General features: G+C 45.3%; 6 protein-coding genes across 6 annotated transcripts; 5 read left to right on the top strand and 1 right to left on the bottom strand.

Annotated features, from left to right (window-relative positions):
* Positions 1-21: 21 nt before the first annotated feature.
* Positions 22-554, top strand: SNOG_15416 (hypothetical protein; the record flags this gene model as incomplete). The annotated part of the gene is made up of 3 exons (XM_001805512.1): positions 22-106; positions 194-263; positions 500-554. 3 exons carry the CDS (start codon positions 22-24, stop codon positions 552-554), a joined length of 210 nt encoding a protein of 69 aa, XP_001805564.1.
* Positions 555-2,583: 2,029 nt separating this feature from the next.
* Positions 2,584-5,059, top strand: SNOG_15415 (hypothetical protein; the record flags this gene model as incomplete). The annotated part of the gene is given in 4 exon segments (XM_001805511.1): positions 2,584-3,053; positions 3,068-3,312; positions 3,363-4,015; positions 4,049-5,059. 4 exon segments carry the CDS (start codon positions 2,584-2,586, stop codon positions 5,057-5,059), a joined length of 2,379 nt encoding a protein of 792 aa, XP_001805563.1.
* A 349-nt stretch (positions 5,060-5,408) lies between these two features.
* On the bottom strand, positions 5,409-8,767 carry SNOG_15414 (hypothetical protein; the record flags this gene model as incomplete). The annotated part of the gene is made up of 11 exons (XM_001805510.1): positions 5,409-6,094; positions 6,434-6,568; positions 6,623-6,911; positions 6,990-7,138; positions 7,311-7,373; positions 7,431-7,520; positions 7,585-7,632; positions 7,712-8,073; positions 8,209-8,289; positions 8,432-8,450; positions 8,518-8,767. 11 exons carry the CDS (start codon positions 8,765-8,767, stop codon positions 5,409-5,411), a joined length of 2,172 nt encoding a protein of 723 aa, XP_001805562.1.
* A 633-nt stretch (positions 8,768-9,400) lies between these two features.
* SNOG_15413 (hypothetical protein) lies at positions 9,401-10,096 on the top strand (the record flags this gene model as incomplete). Its single annotated transcript, XM_001805509.1, has 1 exon — positions 9,401-10,096. One exon carries the CDS (start codon positions 9,401-9,403, stop codon positions 10,094-10,096), a length of 696 nt encoding a protein of 231 aa, XP_001805561.1.
* An 864-nt stretch (positions 10,097-10,960) lies between these two features.
* SNOG_15412 (hypothetical protein) lies at positions 10,961-12,560 on the top strand (the record flags this gene model as incomplete). The annotated part of the gene is made up of 5 exons (XM_001805508.1): positions 10,961-11,381; positions 11,428-11,478; positions 11,679-11,944; positions 12,001-12,398; positions 12,446-12,560. 5 exons carry the CDS (start codon positions 10,961-10,963, stop codon positions 12,558-12,560), a joined length of 1,251 nt encoding a protein of 416 aa, XP_001805560.1.
* A 1,555-nt stretch (positions 12,561-14,115) lies between these two features.
* SNOG_15411 (hypothetical protein) lies at positions 14,116-16,170 on the top strand (the record flags this gene model as incomplete). Its single annotated transcript, XM_001805507.1, has 3 exons — positions 14,116-14,349; positions 14,404-15,202; positions 15,521-16,170. The coding sequence occupies 3 exons, from the start codon at positions 14,116-14,118 to the stop codon at positions 16,168-16,170; spliced, it is 1,683 nt and encodes a 560-aa protein (XP_001805559.1).
* Positions 16,171-19,982: the final 3,812 nt, after the last annotated feature.

Below are 19,982 nucleotides of genomic sequence, written 5' to 3'. Positions count from 1 at the left end.
GACGATGTCCAAAACAGAACGATGTCCGGGGATACCCTGCAGTTTGAGGCTGAAGAGGCTCAAGCGGGAAGGAGCGCACGACCGAAATACGACCGATGGATGCATGGTATACGCGGTGGAGTACGTTCTGCAGAGGTTATGCTTCAGTATTGGTTTGTGAGGCACTATAGTTAACGCTAACTTACCGGTATAGCTTCCGTTTTAGTGCTAGAGGCGGCACAGCAGCAACTCGGAGCAGGATCGAGCTATCAGCTACCACTCGGGTGAGTTGCCTTCTGTTACTGTCTATTGCGTATAGCGGAGAACCTAGACCAAATATCGGCGACGCGAGAATAGAGCCGTTCCGTGATAGAAAGAGATGTTCACGTGGAGCAGCATAACTTGGCGCCTTGTAGAGGTAGGGTATATACGACGGTTTTGAGAAGAAGCAGATCACGTGTCGGTAGTTTGGTGCTCCCTCCTAACTTGAATGAGCATCACAAATACTTTATGTAAATAGAACCGACTGCTGCCTCGCGGAGAGCACAGCTCGAGGCTTCATATCCTTCGCCTGAGCTCTGCGCTCTGAAGTAAGGATGAAGTTGTGTTCCTTGGATATAGCGCGTTTCTACGACAACGCCGCACCTGGCTGGAGATACTTTGCTCCATGAAGCGCTGGGATCTGTTTCGTCTAGCGATCTGAGCAGCAAACCTGCGAATTATTCCACGGCTTGGAGACTTCCTTTGTCAGCCTATCAACGTACTCTACAAGCTCTGCTTCTTGTTCTGATAATAGCTGCCATGCTCGTATAGAAAATGAATGTTGGACTAAGTATTGCTGGCATACTTTTCTGCGGATTCCGCAAATGCTGCGGCTGACAGCCAGATTATTAGAATTACCCCCGTCAACCGGCTGTCTTTGATCTCAAATGTGTTCGACGCAACCCGCTGCGCAATGTGATGGTTCCACATGATATCCAAGGTCCATAAAAAGCCCTTCGTTCTACCCATCCTGGAATCACGAGGGTCATAACCGATAATAGCTTGTTCATCCTGTCCTCCAGTCCCGCTCGGTATGACCCACGCCCAAAACATGACATTTTCCTTGTTTAGAACAACGCCCTTAGGTCAGTCATCTAGACTAACAGTCCATTCCAATTCGTCATCCCAGATAACCTGGGTAAACCTCATGTAATGCATTGAAGACAGAGCTGGTGATATTTGATAGCGCCAGCATAATATGAGCTCTCTATGCAAGCCACGACCAGCTCGATATTTGCAATCAAGAGTGCCGCCTCTCATTCATATTCCTAGTATACTTAGCTTGTGTTTGTATTCAAGCATGACCGCGCGCAGGTTTATACGCATTCCACATGAGATATTTGCCGAATCTGGAGCATGGAAATCCCCAGACAAACTCTTCCAATATCGCCCCCATGACTCCTCCAAAGGCATTATCAATGTCTGTGGACTGATCAACGATCGTGCCACGGAAAGCATTTTTTCCAGAGGACTATGAGAGCATCTTAGGCCCGGAGTAGTGCTGCTGACTTGTAGGATACCTTTAGTTTTTGAGATTTTGTGTGTATATAGGCGATGAGATGGCAGATTGGGCACGTCGTGGCACGAGAGGCGACTTCGTTCGCGAAACCGAGTTCTAGCTCGTAGATAGGTCCTTGTCAAGACGTGTGATATCTTGTCAGCGATTCATCAGGGTTGCGAACATACTCGCCATCGAGGTGGACGTTGTCGAATCGCAGGTTAGTATCGAGATTATAACTGCAAATGCTGACTCCTAAAAACTGCGCTTGGGATACTTGCACACTCTTGAAATCAAAGTAGTAAAATGACCTAACAATAACGAAGAAGAGAAAAGCGTGAGAGTACGGCCGGGGTCACATTGAGGTGTGTACGCCAATCCATCTGAGTATTGAGCAGTTCTGGTCAAGAAAAATCGATCATCGTCCCAGTGCTCTGTTGCCATAGACACTTCCAAGGGGATCAAGTCCAGTTTCCACCTTTTCTCAAGATTCCTGTAAGCAGTTTTGAGCGTTTTCAAAATCTGGAATTTAGCAGATAAAGATTTGTAACGACATGTCTGTTTGCTAGCTGTATTACTTCTTCACATAGGCACCAAAAATCTAAGCAAACTAGAGCCAAATCTCCTGTTAAATCTCCTGTTCATCGTTTTTCGAACTTATGGGAAGCCACCTGGTGTGTTAAACGATGTGTGTAAGCGATGTGAACAATCACACATGTAACCATAAAACTTAGGACAGCGCCTCAATTTACGCACGTCACACTGCTGCGTTGCATTGTTCTTCAGCAAGCATGAGGTTTGGGGTTTAGCCTCAATATAGGTGTATGATCGTACCTGCATAGCGAGAACTACGCGAGCGGTTTAGCCGAAGTTTATTTAACCAGAAACTCTTCACGCGGCGGACCTTGGATCCCGACTGGAGGAACATCTCGCATACCCCTCAGTAGCACTGTATTCACATCATATTCAACTGCGACTCGTGATCTGGAAACTGGCATATATCATGACAGTGCCTCTGCTACCTCATCGCAAACACCACTCGAAGTTGCGGCGGATTCGTCAAGATGCGTGTGTATACTTACGTCACTTCCTTCATTGTCGTGACCTTAACACACGCGCAACGGGACGCATCTCGTTACCTCTACTTCAACACGCCAGGGAGCAGCCTGTCTTCGTCATTGCCTATCGGCAATGGTCGCGTTGCTGCAGCTGCTTACGGCACCACATTGGAGAGGATTACAATCAACGAAAATTCAGTATGGAGTGGGCAATGGCAGGATCGTGGCAACTCGCAATCGTTGAACGCACTATCTTCCATCCGACAGAAGTTGATGGATGGAGATATGTCAAGCGCCGGACAACAGACCCTTGATGCAATGGCTGGAAACCCACAGAGCCCGAAACAGTACCACCCAACAGTGGATATGACCATTGACTTTGGCCACAGTGGTACCTTGGGCAGCTACACAAGAATCCTGGACACTCGGCAAGGCACAGCGATGACCACCTATATCCTTGGCGGGGTGAACTATACGTAAGTTTGTGCAGCCTCATGGGAGCAGCGCATCTGACAAGCTTCAGGCGCGAGTATGTAGCGAGCTACCCGGCAGGTGTACTTGCTTTTAGGATGATGGCAAATCAAGCCGGGAAGCTGAATGTGGATATTGCGCTCGCAAGGAGCCAGAATGTAGCTTCGAACGCCGCGTCATCTTCTGGCAACATCAATTCGATCACGCTGAAGGGGAATGGTGGCATTCCGTTCACCGCAGAAGCGAGGGTTGTCAGTGATACAGGTTTGCTCGGTCCGTGTACTCGCTGAAGCTTCACCACTGATTCCATGCAGGCTCTATTTCTGTCAACGAAAAGACAATGTCGGTCAAGGGAGCTACAATAGTAGACATATTTTTCGACGCGGAGACATCCTATCGTTATGGAAGTGCGAGCGCATGGGAATTAGAGTTAAAAAACAAACTTGACAACGCGGTCAAAGCTGGCTATAATGCCGTGAAGACCGCTGCTGTCAAAGACGCCGAAGGAATACTGTCGCGCGTCAATATTAACCTTGGTTCATCCGGCTCTGCTGGCACACAGCCCATCCCTTCTCGCCTCTCAAACTACAAAAAGAACGCCGGCGCTGATCCTGAATTGGTTACTCTGTACTTCAATTACGGTCGCCATCTGCTTCTTGCATCTTCACGCGATACTGGCGATCGATCCTTGCCCGCCAATCTCCAGGGTATTTGGAATGACAACTACGACCCTCCATGGCAAAGTAAGTATACCGTGAATATCAACACCGAGATGAACTACTGGCACGCCCTTACGACCAACTTGGACGAAACTCACAAGCCGCTATTCGATCTCGTAGATATGACTCGCGCTCAAGGTAGAGCCATGGCGAAGAAAATGTACGGCTGTAACGATGGATTTGTTGTACATCACAACACAGACCTGTGGGGTGATGCAGCTCCAGTCGACAAGGGTACGCCGTATACGGTATGGCCCATGGGAGGAGCATGGTTATCACAGCATCTCATGGAGCACTACCGTTTCACACAGGACAAGAACTTCCTTCAGAACCGCGCCTGGCCAGTGTTGAAGGATGCCGCGAACTTCTACTACTGCTATTTGTTCATGTACAATGGCAGCTATGTCACAGGACCGTCGCTGTCGCCCGAGAACACGTTCGTCGTTCCGTCAAACATGCGAACCGCAGGAAAGACGGAGGGTGTCGATATAGCCCCCACAATGGACAATGAGCTTCTCTGGGAATTGTTCAATAACGTCATCAGCGCTGGTAAAGCTTTGGGGATCACGGACATCACCGTCTCCAAGGCCAAAGATTACTTGTCCAAGATTAAGGAACCAAAAATTGGCTCAAAAGGTCAGCTTCTCGAGTGGCGCAACGAATACAAGGAAGGCGAGCCGGCGCACCGACATTTCAGCCATCTCTTTGGCCTGTTCCCTGGCTCACAGATGACACCGCTCGTGTCCGAAACGTTGGCGCAGGCTTCTAAGGTCGCACTCGACAATCGTATGCGCGCTGGCTCTGGAAGCACAGGGTGGTCGCGCGTGTGGGCCATGAATCTCTACGCACGATTGTTAGACGGTGCAAACGTTTGGTCCAACGCCGTCACGTTTCTGCAGACATACACACTGGATAACTTGTGGAACTCCGGCGAGAACAGATGGTTCCAAATCGACGGAAACTTTGGCTTTACCTCCGCCATCGCAGAAATGTTGTTGCAAAGTCATTCAGTCGTGCATATTTTGCCCGCATTACCCAAATCAGCGATTCCGAAGGGTAGTGTGAAAGGTCTTGTTGCGCGAGGCAATTTTGTGGTGGATATTGATTGGAGTGGAGGGTCTATGACGCAAGCCACAGTCACGGCGAGAAGTGGCGGCGAAGTGGCGCTGAGGGTTGAGAATGGTGCTGCTTTCAAAGTGGACGGAAAGGTGTACACGGGAACCGTTGAAGACGAATGTGGGAGGGAAGTACACTATTACAAAGGCCCTGAAGACGGAAATCAGCAGCTCTGAACTCGCGAACTACGCAAATATCCTGCGCACTACCTACCTCTTCATCTTGTGTCGCGTTTACCATCGTCAAAGCGTCATGGTGTGAGCCACATTTCATGACCCACGCGAGCTCCACCGCTACCTTGAGCGCATTATCGCACTTGCCTCAGTTTTTTCGTGTTCTAACCTGCTCTACGAGTCCTTGATGCAACGCAATGTAAGCATCACCTACAACATACTGCCTAGGATCTCTTTGACACCATCTCAGCTTCGCATTTGCCGCACTTACATCCGCGCCCGGAGCCAGTCTCACATCCACACGCCATAGTGTCCTCACAACCACGATGGACATCTGCAGCATAGCCAGCTTCTACCCCACACAATCTCCAGGTCTCTTGAAGAAGGTATGAAGGCTACGTATCAGCCTGCGCACGTCGTCAGCGACAAAAGATTCCAACTCATCCGATACTACCCATTGCTCGGGTCCGAAGGTGTACGCGTCCCCGTAGTGCGCTTCATTTCGTCCCATGGCCCAATTAGGCGTACCGAGGACAACACCGGCTGAATAATGCTCGCCATTGATAGACGTGCCTCCTGCTAAAACCTCTCTCGCAAGTTGGATCGGACCTGCAGGAGAGACGCACGACGTCTTGTCGATACAAGCTCGCAAGTACTTGCAGTCGGTCAATAACTTGGGACCATGGACAATGTCTTCAGCACTAAGGAACATGTCCCTGATCTCTTCGATCAGCTTCAGATATGCGCGCCGATTATGCGTGAGGTAGACCAACAAGCTGCTTATCGTAATAGACGTCGTATCCGAGCCCGCCATGATTAGGAGATTGGCTTCTCCCAGCAGGTCTCTTCGGCCAAAAGCTGGTGCACCGGTGTCGGGGTCTTTCGCGCTGCATAAAAAGTGAAGCGTGTCTTCTCTTTCGATTGGTGTATTCTCCTTCTCGCGCTTTCGCTTCTCTTCTAGGCGCTGTGTGACTATGTTCTCAACAAATGTGTAATGATTCTTGAACTTTGGGGGAATCACGAAATCGAGGAGCTGGTCTCACCCGCTAGGTTCAGCCACACCAATAACTCGAGAAACGGCGTTTTGGTCATCAAAATGACGCGTCAGGGTTAGGGTTGGAATGCACGTCAGTGTTATTATGATATCTACATTACAGCTGTGCTTCCAGCTGTGTAGAAACAATCCAATATGCGCATGTAGACTATTTGCAAGCACCATAACCTTTTTGACTGTGGACTGTCAGGTGCCGGACGGACTTGAGTTAATGTATGGGTGGAGAGCTTACCATCCTGATTTGCAATGGGTATCAGTCGATCTACATGGAAGAGACGACGTTAGCAAAATTCTATCAGCAGATCATAGAGACAAGTACTCACCCGCAGAAGCCTCCGGTAGAGCAGCATTGGCCATTGAAAGGACCGTTGGCACAGGTGTACCCGCCTTTACTATCGCCGCAGTCTCCGTTGAGAGTGGGGACGTTTGCTGTAAGACAAGCGCCTTGAGAATGATTTCTGACTATCTTGGAGTTAGGAGATATGGATTCAATAGAGTGGTCGGAAACGTACCAGCCTTGTGCGCAGTGTTGAACAGTATCGCCGCAATATCCACCTGAGCTGCAACAGTTTCCGAACGGGCTGCCCTTGACACTTGAGGCCCTTTGGAGCCGCCACATGTGCCATCTGTCGATACACCGGGTTGGGGATGATGGTTTGGTTGTTGATGCCGTAGCAGAGCAGGTCCCGAATTGTGATTGGCAACCTGCTTGACAGTGCGCAGTCGTGTCGCCGCAATACCCGGATGAACTGCAGCAGTTACCGAAGGGACTGCCTTTGCATTTGTACTTGTTCGTTCCACCTGCGTGGGAGATTAGTATAATTTTTATACACTATGTGTTTGTTTATCCTCTTTTTTTAAGGTTGGGGGAATGCTTACCGCAGGTACCGTCGGGCGAGATGTCAGTGACTGTGCAGGTCCCGAATGAGCCCTGGCAGCCTGCGGTACAGTGACCACTTGTTGAGCCGCAATATCCTGAAGATGAGCAACAGTCGCCGTAACCAGAGCCTTTACATTGGTACTTTTTACTGCCACCACATGTACCTGGAAGGATTGATTGGTCAGTGAAGTTCCTCGTTGCAACATGGGGATCCGTTTCGCGTGCTTCAGCGGCGCCGTATCAATCTTCACAAGACCACACGAGCTGTGTTAAGACCATGTGATATAGCGTTGAGGTACATAACGCGGGAGGCTACGTACCGTCGGGCGAGAGAGAGGTCCCGGTGCAAGTGCCAAACCCAGTCTGGCAACCAGCAGTCGAGCCTGCAATTTCGTCAGTTTCAATGTGTAAATGTATACCCAGAGCCGAAATATACTTACAGTGGGTGGTCGAAGAACCGCAATATCCAGAGGAGCTGCAGCAGTCGCCAAAGGCCGATCCTTTACACTTGTATTTGTTGGTACCACCACCTAGGATGGAAAGTCAATCATGAGCTCGCTCAGACTTCTCATAGTAATTGTTTCGAGGACTTACAAGTGCCGTCCGGTGAGATGTCTGTGCTGGTGCAATTTCCAAAGGATGCTTGACAACCAGCAGTACCTAGTTGTAAGATAGACCGGTTAGTGAAGGTCGATGCACTGCTTAACTGGAAGATACACACAATGAGCAGTAGTAGATCCACAGAAGCCAGAGGAGCTACAGCAATCTCCGAACTTGGAGCCCTTGCATACGAATTTGTTGGTCCCGCTATCTCGGTTAGCATCTACGTTGAGGTGTTTTATGATGGTCTTTACGAACCCGCAGCTACCGTCGGGGCTGATGGACCCAGCTGTCGGCGTGGGAACAGCAACAGGCATTGATGTGGAAGACACTTCGGGAGGTGTCCATGATGGAATGATCATCGTACAGTTGCCACTCTGGCACTTGTTCACACCACAGAATTCTTCACCCGTACCGCACTTGCCGGCGGCGCTACAGCAGGAGCCCCATTTGCCGCCGCACTTGAGGTTCTTATTTTGTGATCTTGATGGTTGATTAACGTCAGCAGAGCACGTGGGTGATTAACGATATAGCTCTTTCATCGACGACAATCTTCTCTAAGATATAGGCTGACATGCCTTTGACATGGCGGTTGAGCATATGTGAGATTTTACGTACCCGCACTTGCCATCCATGGAATACTCCGAAGGAAAGCCTAAGCAGGCACCAGAATAGCATGTTCCAGGAAGACATGAATCGCTGTGGTTGAGTCAGCATGTAGTCAAGTAAAAGATTTGATGCGCGTCTGTTTACAGATTACCGCATTTCCACGTCTCGCCATTGCAGCATGGCATATCAGTTTCGATACATGATGTGTTGCCGTTTTGTGGACCACACAAACCATCGGTCGATAGAGCCGGCTGAATGACTACATGAAGAGTTGAATTAATATGCATTCCACTCGTTCTAGGAAGGGTGTGGACTTACAGCCATCAACGCAATACTCGGTGTTCGGCTTAACATTGGAGCATTCCTTGTTCACGGTCGGGTTCCACAAGAAGAATTGCTCAACTGTTATGTAGTACCAGTCCGCCAACTCGGTGCATGTATAGTAGTTTACACTCGCGCTAGATGTTGTAGTGTAGCGACAATTCACTTCACCTGGTGCAACAGCAGCTTCAACAGCCGTGGTCGCGAGTCGAATTGCAATCACACCAACAGAAAGTACAGACCACATAGCTAACAGATACTGAGCGAGGGAGCATGAAAAGCTGGGTTGTTCGAGGAAGCAGAGTGCAGTCCATTGCGCATGTTATCTTTCTTCTCATCCCGTCGGAGTAGCTTGAGCCGTGCAAGGCGTACTGTACTAGTTGTGCAGCCGATGTGCCCACCCCTACGCTTTCGCCCCGAGTGTTGCATACGCAAATGAGTTGATGCTGACCCACTAAGATCACGAACCCACTTCACATGATTATCGAAACGCACGGGTATCAAGTCGGATGTTTGCAGCTGGTCTGCATGGAAGATCAAAATCAGGGTCGAACAGCCACCAGCGTCCATAGGCACCTTCCGCAACGGGAACATCGTGCTGTGCCGCAATATGCAGGTACAATTTTTCTCGCATCGTCGAGGAGACCAAGAGACTAGACCACCATCTGGGCCATTGAGAATCTCCGAACCTAGGCTGGGGCTTAACGAATAACACGAGGCGCGCTAGCTAGGTGTAGGAAAAACTGGGTGCGGGCTGATAAATTAGCCGCTAGCACATTTAGCGCTCGAACCACTACCCACGCTCTCACCGAGAACCATTCAATCTCTTCACGCCCAACTGCAATTTTCCGCCCCATCTGCTTTTTCATTTCTCTTCGTAATGAAGCCTAGCCTGCCTAACGAGGTAGACCGCGAGGATACGCCTGATCCGCCGGTGGTGCATTACCTTGACCGACTCCGAGATGACCTGTTAGAACGACTCCGTTGGGACGTTTTCGGCTCGTTAAACGACATCCAAGTCAAAGATCCTGGAAATTATCTCACGCCCTTCATGGACGCCAGCATCGCCTCAGAGTCCTTGGCAAGCCCCCCATTCACCAACATCTCGGTCTACATCGACGTCTGCGAGGAGAAGCACAACATGGACGAGCACGAGGAGGAAGACCGATACGCTGCCCCAGAGCCGCTGATCATCGACAAGGAGGATGGCTCTCCTATATCCTTGCATGATTTTGTCTCGCAAGTCCACTCATACCTCAATGCCAATAAGGAAGAGATTATGCAATGCGAAGACGAACTGTACATGAACCCGGTGGACTTGGGCGACGGTGTCAAAGCGGCGGAAGTCGTCCCTGACGATGATGACAGGGACTGGGCAGATGGCTCTGGAGAGGACCCGGAGTTCAGTCATTTTCTTCGAAGCGGCAATATCCCAGAAGGAAGTCGAGTCTTTTTCGATAGGGCTATCATCAACCAAATCGACCAGGACGAATACAGTATTCACGTGGTTCTTTTCGTTGAGGGAAATAATGGAGAATCGGTAGATTCGTTTTGGGAAAGGAGAAACAGGCCGTAGCAGCTCACCAAGACCAAGCAGAGTTAGCGCCAACAGCGAAAGTTCACTTTCCTGCCTAAGTCGATGCCGCGGCCATGTAGATGACAGGAGACATTTAGCCTTATATCGCGCAAAGAGAGGCCTTGGGCTTGGCAGTCATTCAAGCATCGGCTAGTCTCCTGATTTGGAGGCTAGTTGTGGTGATTCTGAAGCGGAACGTACCATGGACCGGTTTCTCGAGAGCGGCAGTTCTGCAGTCCACATGTTGCTTGGTCCAAAAATAGTCATAATATGGGCTATATCGGCCCGTCCCTTGACCCACCGCCTGTAAGGCCAGCCATGGACCCTACCGACGTTGGCTTGATCCAATCTAGCGTACGCTCTACGCTGGTCTATGCTGTAGCAGTTGGACTCAGTCTTGCTAACCAGATGAGGCTCTTCCTCCGTATGATAGCGCGGTAACCTACAGATGTATTGAGCTACCACGAGGCGTACCGGAGATGGAATTCGTAGCGCAGGCGAAACATTCCGCCATTGAGCACATACCTTGTGCAAGGGTGTTGCAAAAAGTTATACAGCGTACCATACCTGGGCATAGTTTCGTTGATGTTATAAGTCTACTGAATCAGCATGCAAAATAGTGTCAGACATACTTCCCCTCTTTGTACATCGTAGCGATGCTTCGCTTTCTTTCTACGCTCGTATTGGTCCTCTTGGGTTGTGTCCAATAAACAGTTCATCCAACGATGGACATGGCAGAACTTACAAGCCCCAAACAGCGATGTCTATGTCCCAACACCTTTCTGGCACCGCGAAGCCATCAAGGGTTTGAGGCAAGTGCTTATCCCTGCAACTGATATCATCCTGGAATACAATTGCAATAAAATGCCGGCCATCTGCCAGAATGTCCGTAACTGGGAAGCAGACGCATCGAAATCCACCTGGGCTGGAAGACAAGCAGGATGGTTCACTTTCGACTTTGGTCAAAGAGCACAACAAAGATTTCCAGGATTCACAGGGTTGACTAGCAGAGCTGATATCCGGCGCGAATTCCAATGTCCTAAAGAAACTTGGGCCGGCACACGCGCAGCTCCCAGATGTCCTGAGCCCAATCAACCTAACGTAGTGCCACTTTGGGCCAACGGGCTCACAGGACAACCAATAACAGATATTGTTCCACAAGATCTCAGCGAGCCTCTCAAGAAGGCCAACTTGGAGATCATGTATTGGTCATCCAATCCGCAAAACCCGACTCAAAGCAGGAGACGATCTGGCAGAAGCTATAGTTGCGACGAATTCCCCCCAGGTAAGATGGCAACTATTAGAAAACTTCAGGATGTAGACTGATTTAGGGTCTTCTATCTTAAAGCCTCTTGGATCGAAGGCGGAGTTGGCACGGCAGGGTTAGTCTTTCGTATGCTCATCGCCAAGCGCACTCTTGACTGACCTTGTGCTAGACAAGGAAATCCCGAAGGAGACGGCAGTACCGGCACTACTTATTGCGCACCAATCTCCAACAGATGCGGTAATATTGGATCCGAACAGAATTGGCAAGGACTGATACATGCCTCTTTGGCCCGGATTTTATTTAACCATTTTCAAGCCCAGTCACCTAAGGTGAACCCCACACAAGAAGATGGCATAGCTTTTCGGTTCAGGCTCTTGGATGGAGCTAAAGCCGTAGCACAACGACATGGAGCACGCGTCTATTTCCTCGACGCCGCTGGAGCGGAGCAGTTTCAAGGCAAAGGCGGGTTCCGGCGCCGATCGGGCGAAACAATCAATGTTCCCAGCACCAATACGTCGGCTGCCGCGAAACTGACCTTTGCGGACAATCTGAGTACAGCGGATCTTGTAGATGCTGGATGGGTATGTATTTGCCTTCATTTCTATCGAATAGATGCTAATAGCTTCGATACGTGTAGGTGTACGCTGGTTTTGTCATGGATGATAACAGTACGGAGCCTATCATAGAGATGCCGAGCGGTGAGGTCATCACTGCGGGAGACACGACGGCGCTAAATGCGGCTGTGAAGTTATCCATGACTGTGGTCAATGGATCGACACAGTCCGTCAGCTTCGGCGACACAGACGATGTCCTTGCTCCAGCAGCGGCTAGTGCTACTCTTTCGGCCATGGCAGCCGGCTCCTCTGGATTCACTGTTGGAGCAACACCATTCAACACTTCTAGCTCTGTGGAGAAGAACGTGACCAGTTGGAACATCACCGCGGGTGATGTCGATGAGTCTCTCACCACCTACGATTTCCAGACTCAACGACAACCACAATCAGACATGATCGACATTATTGGTCTCAGTGAACAGTACATTCTTGGTCAACTGAGCGGTAATAGTACTCGAAACTCTATAGGTTCGGTCAATGGGACAAGATTACTCAACGAGACAGGCTCAGCTGCGACATGGCGTCGCTCATCTCATCATCAAATGCACCAAAGTGGCGCACTCACAAAGAGACAGGCAGTTGAAGGTCCCATGCAGTGCGGACCAGGAAAGCCTTGTCTTGACGGCTCCTGCTGTACGTATGCCCCTTGTCATATATCCAGGAATTGTGCTAACATGAACGTCTTTTCTAGGCAACTCTGATGGTATTTAGAATCCACTTCTCATCCTTGCTCGAGTCACATACTAACCCCGTCGCTCAAATTCTAGGTAAATGTGGTTTCAAATCGTACAATTGTGGCGAGAAGTGTATCTCCAACTGCGACGCGAAAGCAATGTGTGGCATCGACTCAGCTGATGGACAGACTTCATGCGGCTTGAAATTATGTTGCTCTTTCTACGGCTGGTGTGGTACAGAAGATGTACATTGTAAAGATCCCGAGCCGCAGTATGGTAAGTGCTACAAGACACACTCGGCGCGATCTTTGATGCCACTGCTTATCAATTGTAGGTAAAACGCCTTGTCAGGCTGGCTTTGGGTCATGTGATATCAAACCTTCTCCATCATGTGGGAAGTCCTCTGGTACCGCCAAAGGCCGCCGAATTGGCTATTATCAGGGATGGAATACAAGAGAACGAAAGTGCGACAAAGTTGCGCCTCGCCAAATCAACACCCGAGGCCTCACCCATCTTTTCTACTCGTTTGCTTTCTTTCACCCAACGACATTCGAGATCATGCCAATGAATGATGGAGATATTCCTATATATGGGGAGTTCACATCTTTGAAGCGCAATGGGCTACAGACTTGGATCGCAATTGGCGGAGTAAGTCTACATCCTTTACCTCATGGAAACTTGCCTACTTTCTGGTTGTCAGTCACGTATAGTGACGCTTGTCTCCTGCAACTCTTTTCAGAGTCGATACTAACACACGACAGTGGTCCTTCAACGATCCAGGCACCAAAACCTATAATGCCTATTCCGACATGGTATCAACCCAGGGAAATCGTGCTGCCTTCGTCAGCTCCCTCATCCATTTTATGGATACTTATGGCTTCCAAGGCGCAGATATTGACTGGGAGTACCCAGCAGAGCCAAAGCGGGGAGGACGAAAGGAGGACACCGATAACCTCGTATTGCTCATGAAGGAAATGCATGCTGCGTTCGCTGGCCGCTATGGTAGTAGCTTGACTATCGCGCCTGACTACTGGTAAGTATCTTCGATCGGTGTGCAACATAAGACGTGGTAGCTAACTTGACATTAGGTATCTTCGCGGTAAGCCGTTCTACCGCAAACTTGTATGCCTAAGACGTGACACAAGCTGATGATATCGATGTTTAGGCTTCAAACCAGCTGCAATGCAAGATTATGTTGACTTCATGGGTTTCATGAGGTGAGAACGAAAGAGCTGCTCCTGTGCTGATCTCGTACTAATCATCGAGCTTAGTTACGATCTCCATGGTCCTTGGGATCAAGATGTCAAAACCCTTGGGTCCATCGTGCGGCCACAGACGGACATTACTGAGATTGACAAGAACTTAAAGCCGCTCTAGTTCGATGGTGTCGATCCAGCAAAGGTCAACTTTGGTATCGCGTACTATGGTCGGACTTATCAACTGGTAGATCCCTCATGCGATAAGATGGGTTGCCGGTTCATTGGCGGCTCCGCGGGCGCAGCAGGTTCCTGCACAGCCTTCCCAGGTGTACTCTCCAATCTTGAAATCCGAAGGATTATCAAAGATGAGGGCATCACTCCGTATTTCAACACCACTGCCATGGTCAAGTACTTCAAGTATGCAGGCGACAGCTGGGTTGGTTACGACGACGCTGAGACGTATGCGATGAAAGAAGCCTTCGCTAACGATAGGTGCTTGGTATGTTCATTTGCCTCGCAGTGTGCTAGATATAGTTGCTAATCTTGTTTGTAGGGCGGCATCATGATCTGGTCCATTGACTTTGATGACTCAACAGGTGGCGGCATTGGTCTGGACGATCCAAACGAATACAAATCACCCGAGTCCGCAACCGTCATTCCTATGTCGCACACGACAGTGCCTGCAGGTCAAATGTTTACGCTCGGCTCTGGTGCCGCAACAGACATCCCACGTCTACCCAATAGAGGCGCCCAGAACGTTCCAAGCGGGCCAGGGTCCGATAAGTGCAGTCAGTGTAGCTTTTTCCGCTTGATCACATCCACCTGTTGTGGCACGGGAGGCTCCGTCAGTAACCCCATCATGATACCAGCCGGCGTACCGACACCTCTGGATATCCCTCTACCCGCTGGTTTCATCCCGAGCCAGTCCTTCAGGGATCCCAGCGGCAATACTGTTCCTGCTAACCAGCCACTTCCACGGGAAACCATTATTCCTCGCGGGACTACATTTACTCAGCCCTTTGTAATCGCTCCTGGCACCCCGTTGCATGAAGGAGAGGGCGACGATCAGAACTCCAACTCATCAAGTCTGATTTGGCTATCCCCAGACATTTGGAACGAACCGAATCCACAAGTACAGTGCTTCTTCCCGTGCACCTTTGTTCTCCCGCCGTGGCCATCTTATACCACTACCATCGACTACCCGCGCATCACCGTGACCGAGGACAATACTATCAAGACCACTCTTACCTTTCCACCCTTGACTATAAGTCGATGGGAGCCCTCCACCATCGTCATTGACAACGGCGCAAGCTGCACGACTTCCTGCTCAACCGACAACAACAGCAATAGGCGCACGTCCTCCGTGAGGCTGAGCACAACGACCTTCGTGGCCTGCAGTATATTACAGGACAGGCGTTACAGTGAGGACATCCCAGCCACCTTCGATTAGTGCACCGGCGGAACCAAACCTCCCGGTACCGATCCCACAGACGTTCCTGGGGGAGGCGGTGGCCGGGAAACCCTGTCCCTGGCCTTTTGTCCAGGTCCACCACCTCCCATCGTCTTACCGAGTCTGACCATCAATTGGGGCCAGCCAAAACCTACCGTGACACCATGCGCCTTCCCAGCTTTGACATGCTTGCCGCCCGGTAGTCGGCCACCCAGCCCAGGCGGCACAGGTGCCCCCAACCCCTTTGACCCCTTTCCAACCTTCCCTGGTGACCCGCTTGTCCCAGAAGAAGAAGAACAAACCGAAGAAGAGGAACTCACTTGCCCCGCGAACGTCGACGATCCCAACGACGACTCGCCGGGCGGCTCTGACCCAAAGCCCAGCACAACCACGACCACGACCACTCCAGGCGGCGGCACGACCACCGTGTTCACAGTCATAACAAAGACCGCACAGCCTGAGCCCTCCACCACTACAACCACAGTCACAAAGGATCCAGAACCCACCACGACACCCCCAAAAACACCCAATTTCGACAAGGACGAAGTAAAATGCTACGACTCGGGCCAAGTTGCGAACCGCGGCCACCTCACCAAGCCCGTGTACGACTGGTGCGACTCGAAAGACAAAAAGACCATGAAAAGCAAGTACTTTTCCACGGTACTGCGCACAGCGTTTCCGTGCTGCGACACGCGTGACGAAGTCGTTCCGATCGAGGTCAAATGGAGCGTCGAGGTCTACGAGGGGTGTCAGTGGAAAGTCGATGCGGAGACGTGCAAAGCCGAATTCAGGAAGATAATCGATGGATGTGATAGGAACACTGCGTTGAGGAAGCAGGGGGGCAGACTGGTAGGAGACTGTATGACGTAGCGGGTTGATTCGAATGCAGCTAATTAGAGCTAGAGAGTTTGCTTGTACTATATTTTTCTATGTTTCTACTATTCTTTTATAATATAGGTCTACTTACTAGAAGCATTAGAGATAATATATAAGATCTAAGATTAAGTATTAATATACCTTATAGATTAGCAAGCTATATAAATAAGCAAGCTACTTTTTATTATATACTAGATGCATAGTAATAACAGATATAAGTATATATTATCTATAAGACTAGAGATAAATCGCTACTAAGCTATAGTAGTAATTACTAGATATTTATACTTAAGGCTTAGTTAGCTCTAGCCTCTTAAGCCTAGTATATAATGCACTATAGTATTAAGCTCTAATTCTTCTTAATTAGGTTATTATATACACTAGCCTAAAGAAGCGTATATATAATGTAAATTAGATGCTAATTCTTCTCTATTATAGTCTAGTATAGTACTACTTCTAAATTAATATGCTTTAGAACTAGCGTAGTTTTCTAAACTATTATATAGCTGTATAGTAGTAGAATATATAATATAGCTACCTTTGCCTTCTCTTAACGCTTGCAAAGAGTATTAAAAGAAGCATATACGCGCTATTTCTACGATATGTATTTGCTAATAATATTAATAATATAATACCTAGCCTGCTCTGTACGTAGCGCATAACCTATATATATTAAGATTTCTAATATTAAGTTAATAATAGTGCTAAGCTAGCTTATATATACCTAAGAGTTAAGCGATATTATAGTAGAGTTAAGCAATATTATAGTAGAGTTAAGTAATATTATAGCAGAGTTAAGCAATATTTTAATAGAGTTAAGTATTTTAATATCTTTTAGTAGCTAAAATTATATATAAGTAGAGTATAGCTACTGCTAATATATTATAAGAGGTTATTAGAGATATTCTAGGTCTTATTATAGTAATATTAAAGAAAAGTAGAATAACTCTGCCTATCTTTCTTCTCTCTTAATATAAACTATTATTAAATAATAATACTATCTCTAATAACCTATATATTTATACTATACTATATTGCGCTAATATTATTACTATCTTTAACTTTCTTAACTAATTATTAACTATTACTAATAGATAAAAGAAATTCTGCAGAGTCTCTAATTACTAACTTATTCTTAGTTACCTCTTCTAATTATAAAGATAGAAGCAGAGCGCTATCTATTATATAAGATATATATATATTCTTAATATATTATAATACTAGTTTAATAGTTATATTATATAACTATACTATCTTAATCTATTAAAGAAACCTTATTATTAGTAGACTTTATTCTATAAAGTAGTTTAATACTATACTTTATAGTAGCAAAGTAAAAATACTAATACTAAACTAGTCTTTTAGTATAGACTATTGCTGCCTATTCTCTAGAATCTATCTAAACGTTTTCTAATTAAAGAGATTCTCTTTTAGTATTACGTGCTTACTCTCTTAGCTCTAATATATAGATCTAAATAACTGCTCTTTTACTACTATTATAAACTCTCTACTTTTACTACTTATTAAGTTTGCCTACTTTTAGACTAATATAACTAGAGTCTTATACTATATATATATAGTAGCTAAGATCTATTAATATTATATATTCTTAATAATACTAACTATCTAACTTCTTCTAGCAGCGTTAAATAAATCTGTAAATTTATCTATCTTAGCACGACTTAAATATAAACTACTAACTTTATTACTTTATTGCTAAGATAATACTAGTTAACTTTATAGATAGATACTAAAAGAATTACTTTCTACTTTATTACTAGAATTATTATAGATATAAATTATAGAAAGCTTGCCTTTAACTCTAGAGAATAGACGTTTTCTAGTAAAATGCTAAGATCTCTATACTTCTAATATTAACTGCTAGTTCTTTAAGTAGTCTGTTATTCTAATTACTATAGCCTTATTTATTATATTTCTAACTATCTTAATACCTATATCTAGTAACTTCTACGCAAACTTATAATACTTTTATTTCTAGTTACTATATAATATCTTATCTTACTTTGCACTTACTTAATCTTATATACTTACTATAGTTTATATAATAGTGCTATCTAGTTTATTCTTTAACTATTTATTAGCTTATCTTATAGATATTTTTTTTAGTAAATACGTTTATTTAGTAGATACGTAGAGCTTAGACTTAGATATATGCTTTATAGCTAGCTATTACATTATTAGATATACTATTATTATCTAGAACTATAATCTTATTAATAGAGTTATTATATATATTATTAATAAAGCGCATAAGCTAATGCTTATTAATGCGCTAGTAAATCTAGTATAGTGCAGTTTCTAGTATTAGCAAAATAAACGCATGCGTAGGCTTACTATAGCTCTCTAGCACTATATAAATTAGTATATCTAATCTAAACTCTAATAAAGTATTATAAAGTAATATATATATCTCTTTATTTCTCTTAGATAAAGTTAGTATTAACCTTAGAATAGAAGATAGTATTATAAAGCATATAAGCTAAAGATATATATAGTATAAAGCTACTAAAGTTACGTCTGCGTTAGCAAAGACTATAATACTAACTAGCTAAAATTAGCATAGTAATAGATTTTTACTATAGATAGAAGTTAAAATACTATAGATGCTACTAATACTATTAAATACTAGACTATTATATCTTATCCTAATTACTTTATTATTAACTACTAATATAGAATTATTATATATGCTATTTACTAATATGCTCTTTTACTATATAGTATTAAATACTACTTCTATAATAACTACTAAGATAATATAACGCTATAATAACGTTAATTTATTAAAGCTTATATTTAATAACTAGTAGAAGATATACTCTTAAAGCAAGAATACTTAGATTTCTCTTAGTATATAGAAGCTATTTCTGCGTACCTAGAGTTAAAACTCTATAAAGAATTATATTAATATAACGCATATAGGCATATTAACTATAGTAAGTCTGCTAAGCAGAACTTAGTTAACTATCTCTATAAAGAATATAGGCTATAATATATATTAGAAGATAATTTACTAAACTAAAAGTAATAGTATAATAGTAACGTTTCTATAATCTATAGCTAATACTTCTTCTAGAGTATTAGTAGTAGAGCTACTACTAACTATACTCTTATTTATTACTTTAAAGTACTAGCACTAATAACTAATAGTATAAATAATAACTCTACTATGCTCTTAAACTATAAATTTAGTATATCTAACTCTAAGAATAAGAGTCTTAATTAATCTAACTTAGCTACTAACGCTCTACTATAAATATAACTATAAGAGGTATTATAGTAAGCTAAAGAGAAATGCGCAGAGCGCCTAAGAGCTATTTTAAATATACTATTAGTTAAGACTAATCTATAGATTGCGTATACTAAGTTTCTATAGATTTTTAGTAGCTTTAAAATATAGAAGAAGACGCTTAAGTATATTGCTATACTAGATAATAAAAAGAAATCTAAACTATACTTTCTATATAATACTTTAAAGGCTATAGTTTATATATAGCAAAATATTATATCTTAAATATCTTAATTTATGTATATCTATATTATGCAAGAGAATATAATAGATATACTTTTTTTCTCTTTAGAGATATACTAGAACTTTAATCTTTACTACGCACTACTTCTATAAAAGATATTTATATTCTTTTACTGCATACTTATATAAGAGTTTATATGCCTACTAACTCTAGTTCTCTGCATAGAATAATAGCATATATAGATAATACTTATAATAACTCTCTAATAGTAAGTAATAAGCTAAGAAACTATTATAGTATAATATAACTAAA

This window comes from Parastagonospora nodorum (genome assembly GCF_000146915.1).
Source record: "Parastagonospora nodorum SN15 chromosome Unknown scaffold_38, whole genome shotgun sequence".
In the NCBI taxonomy this organism is placed as follows: domain Eukaryota; kingdom Fungi; phylum Ascomycota; class Dothideomycetes; order Pleosporales; family Phaeosphaeriaceae; genus Parastagonospora; species Parastagonospora nodorum.
Note: the sequence above shows the minus strand (reverse complement) of the source record. Positions and strands in the feature narration are given on the sequence as shown.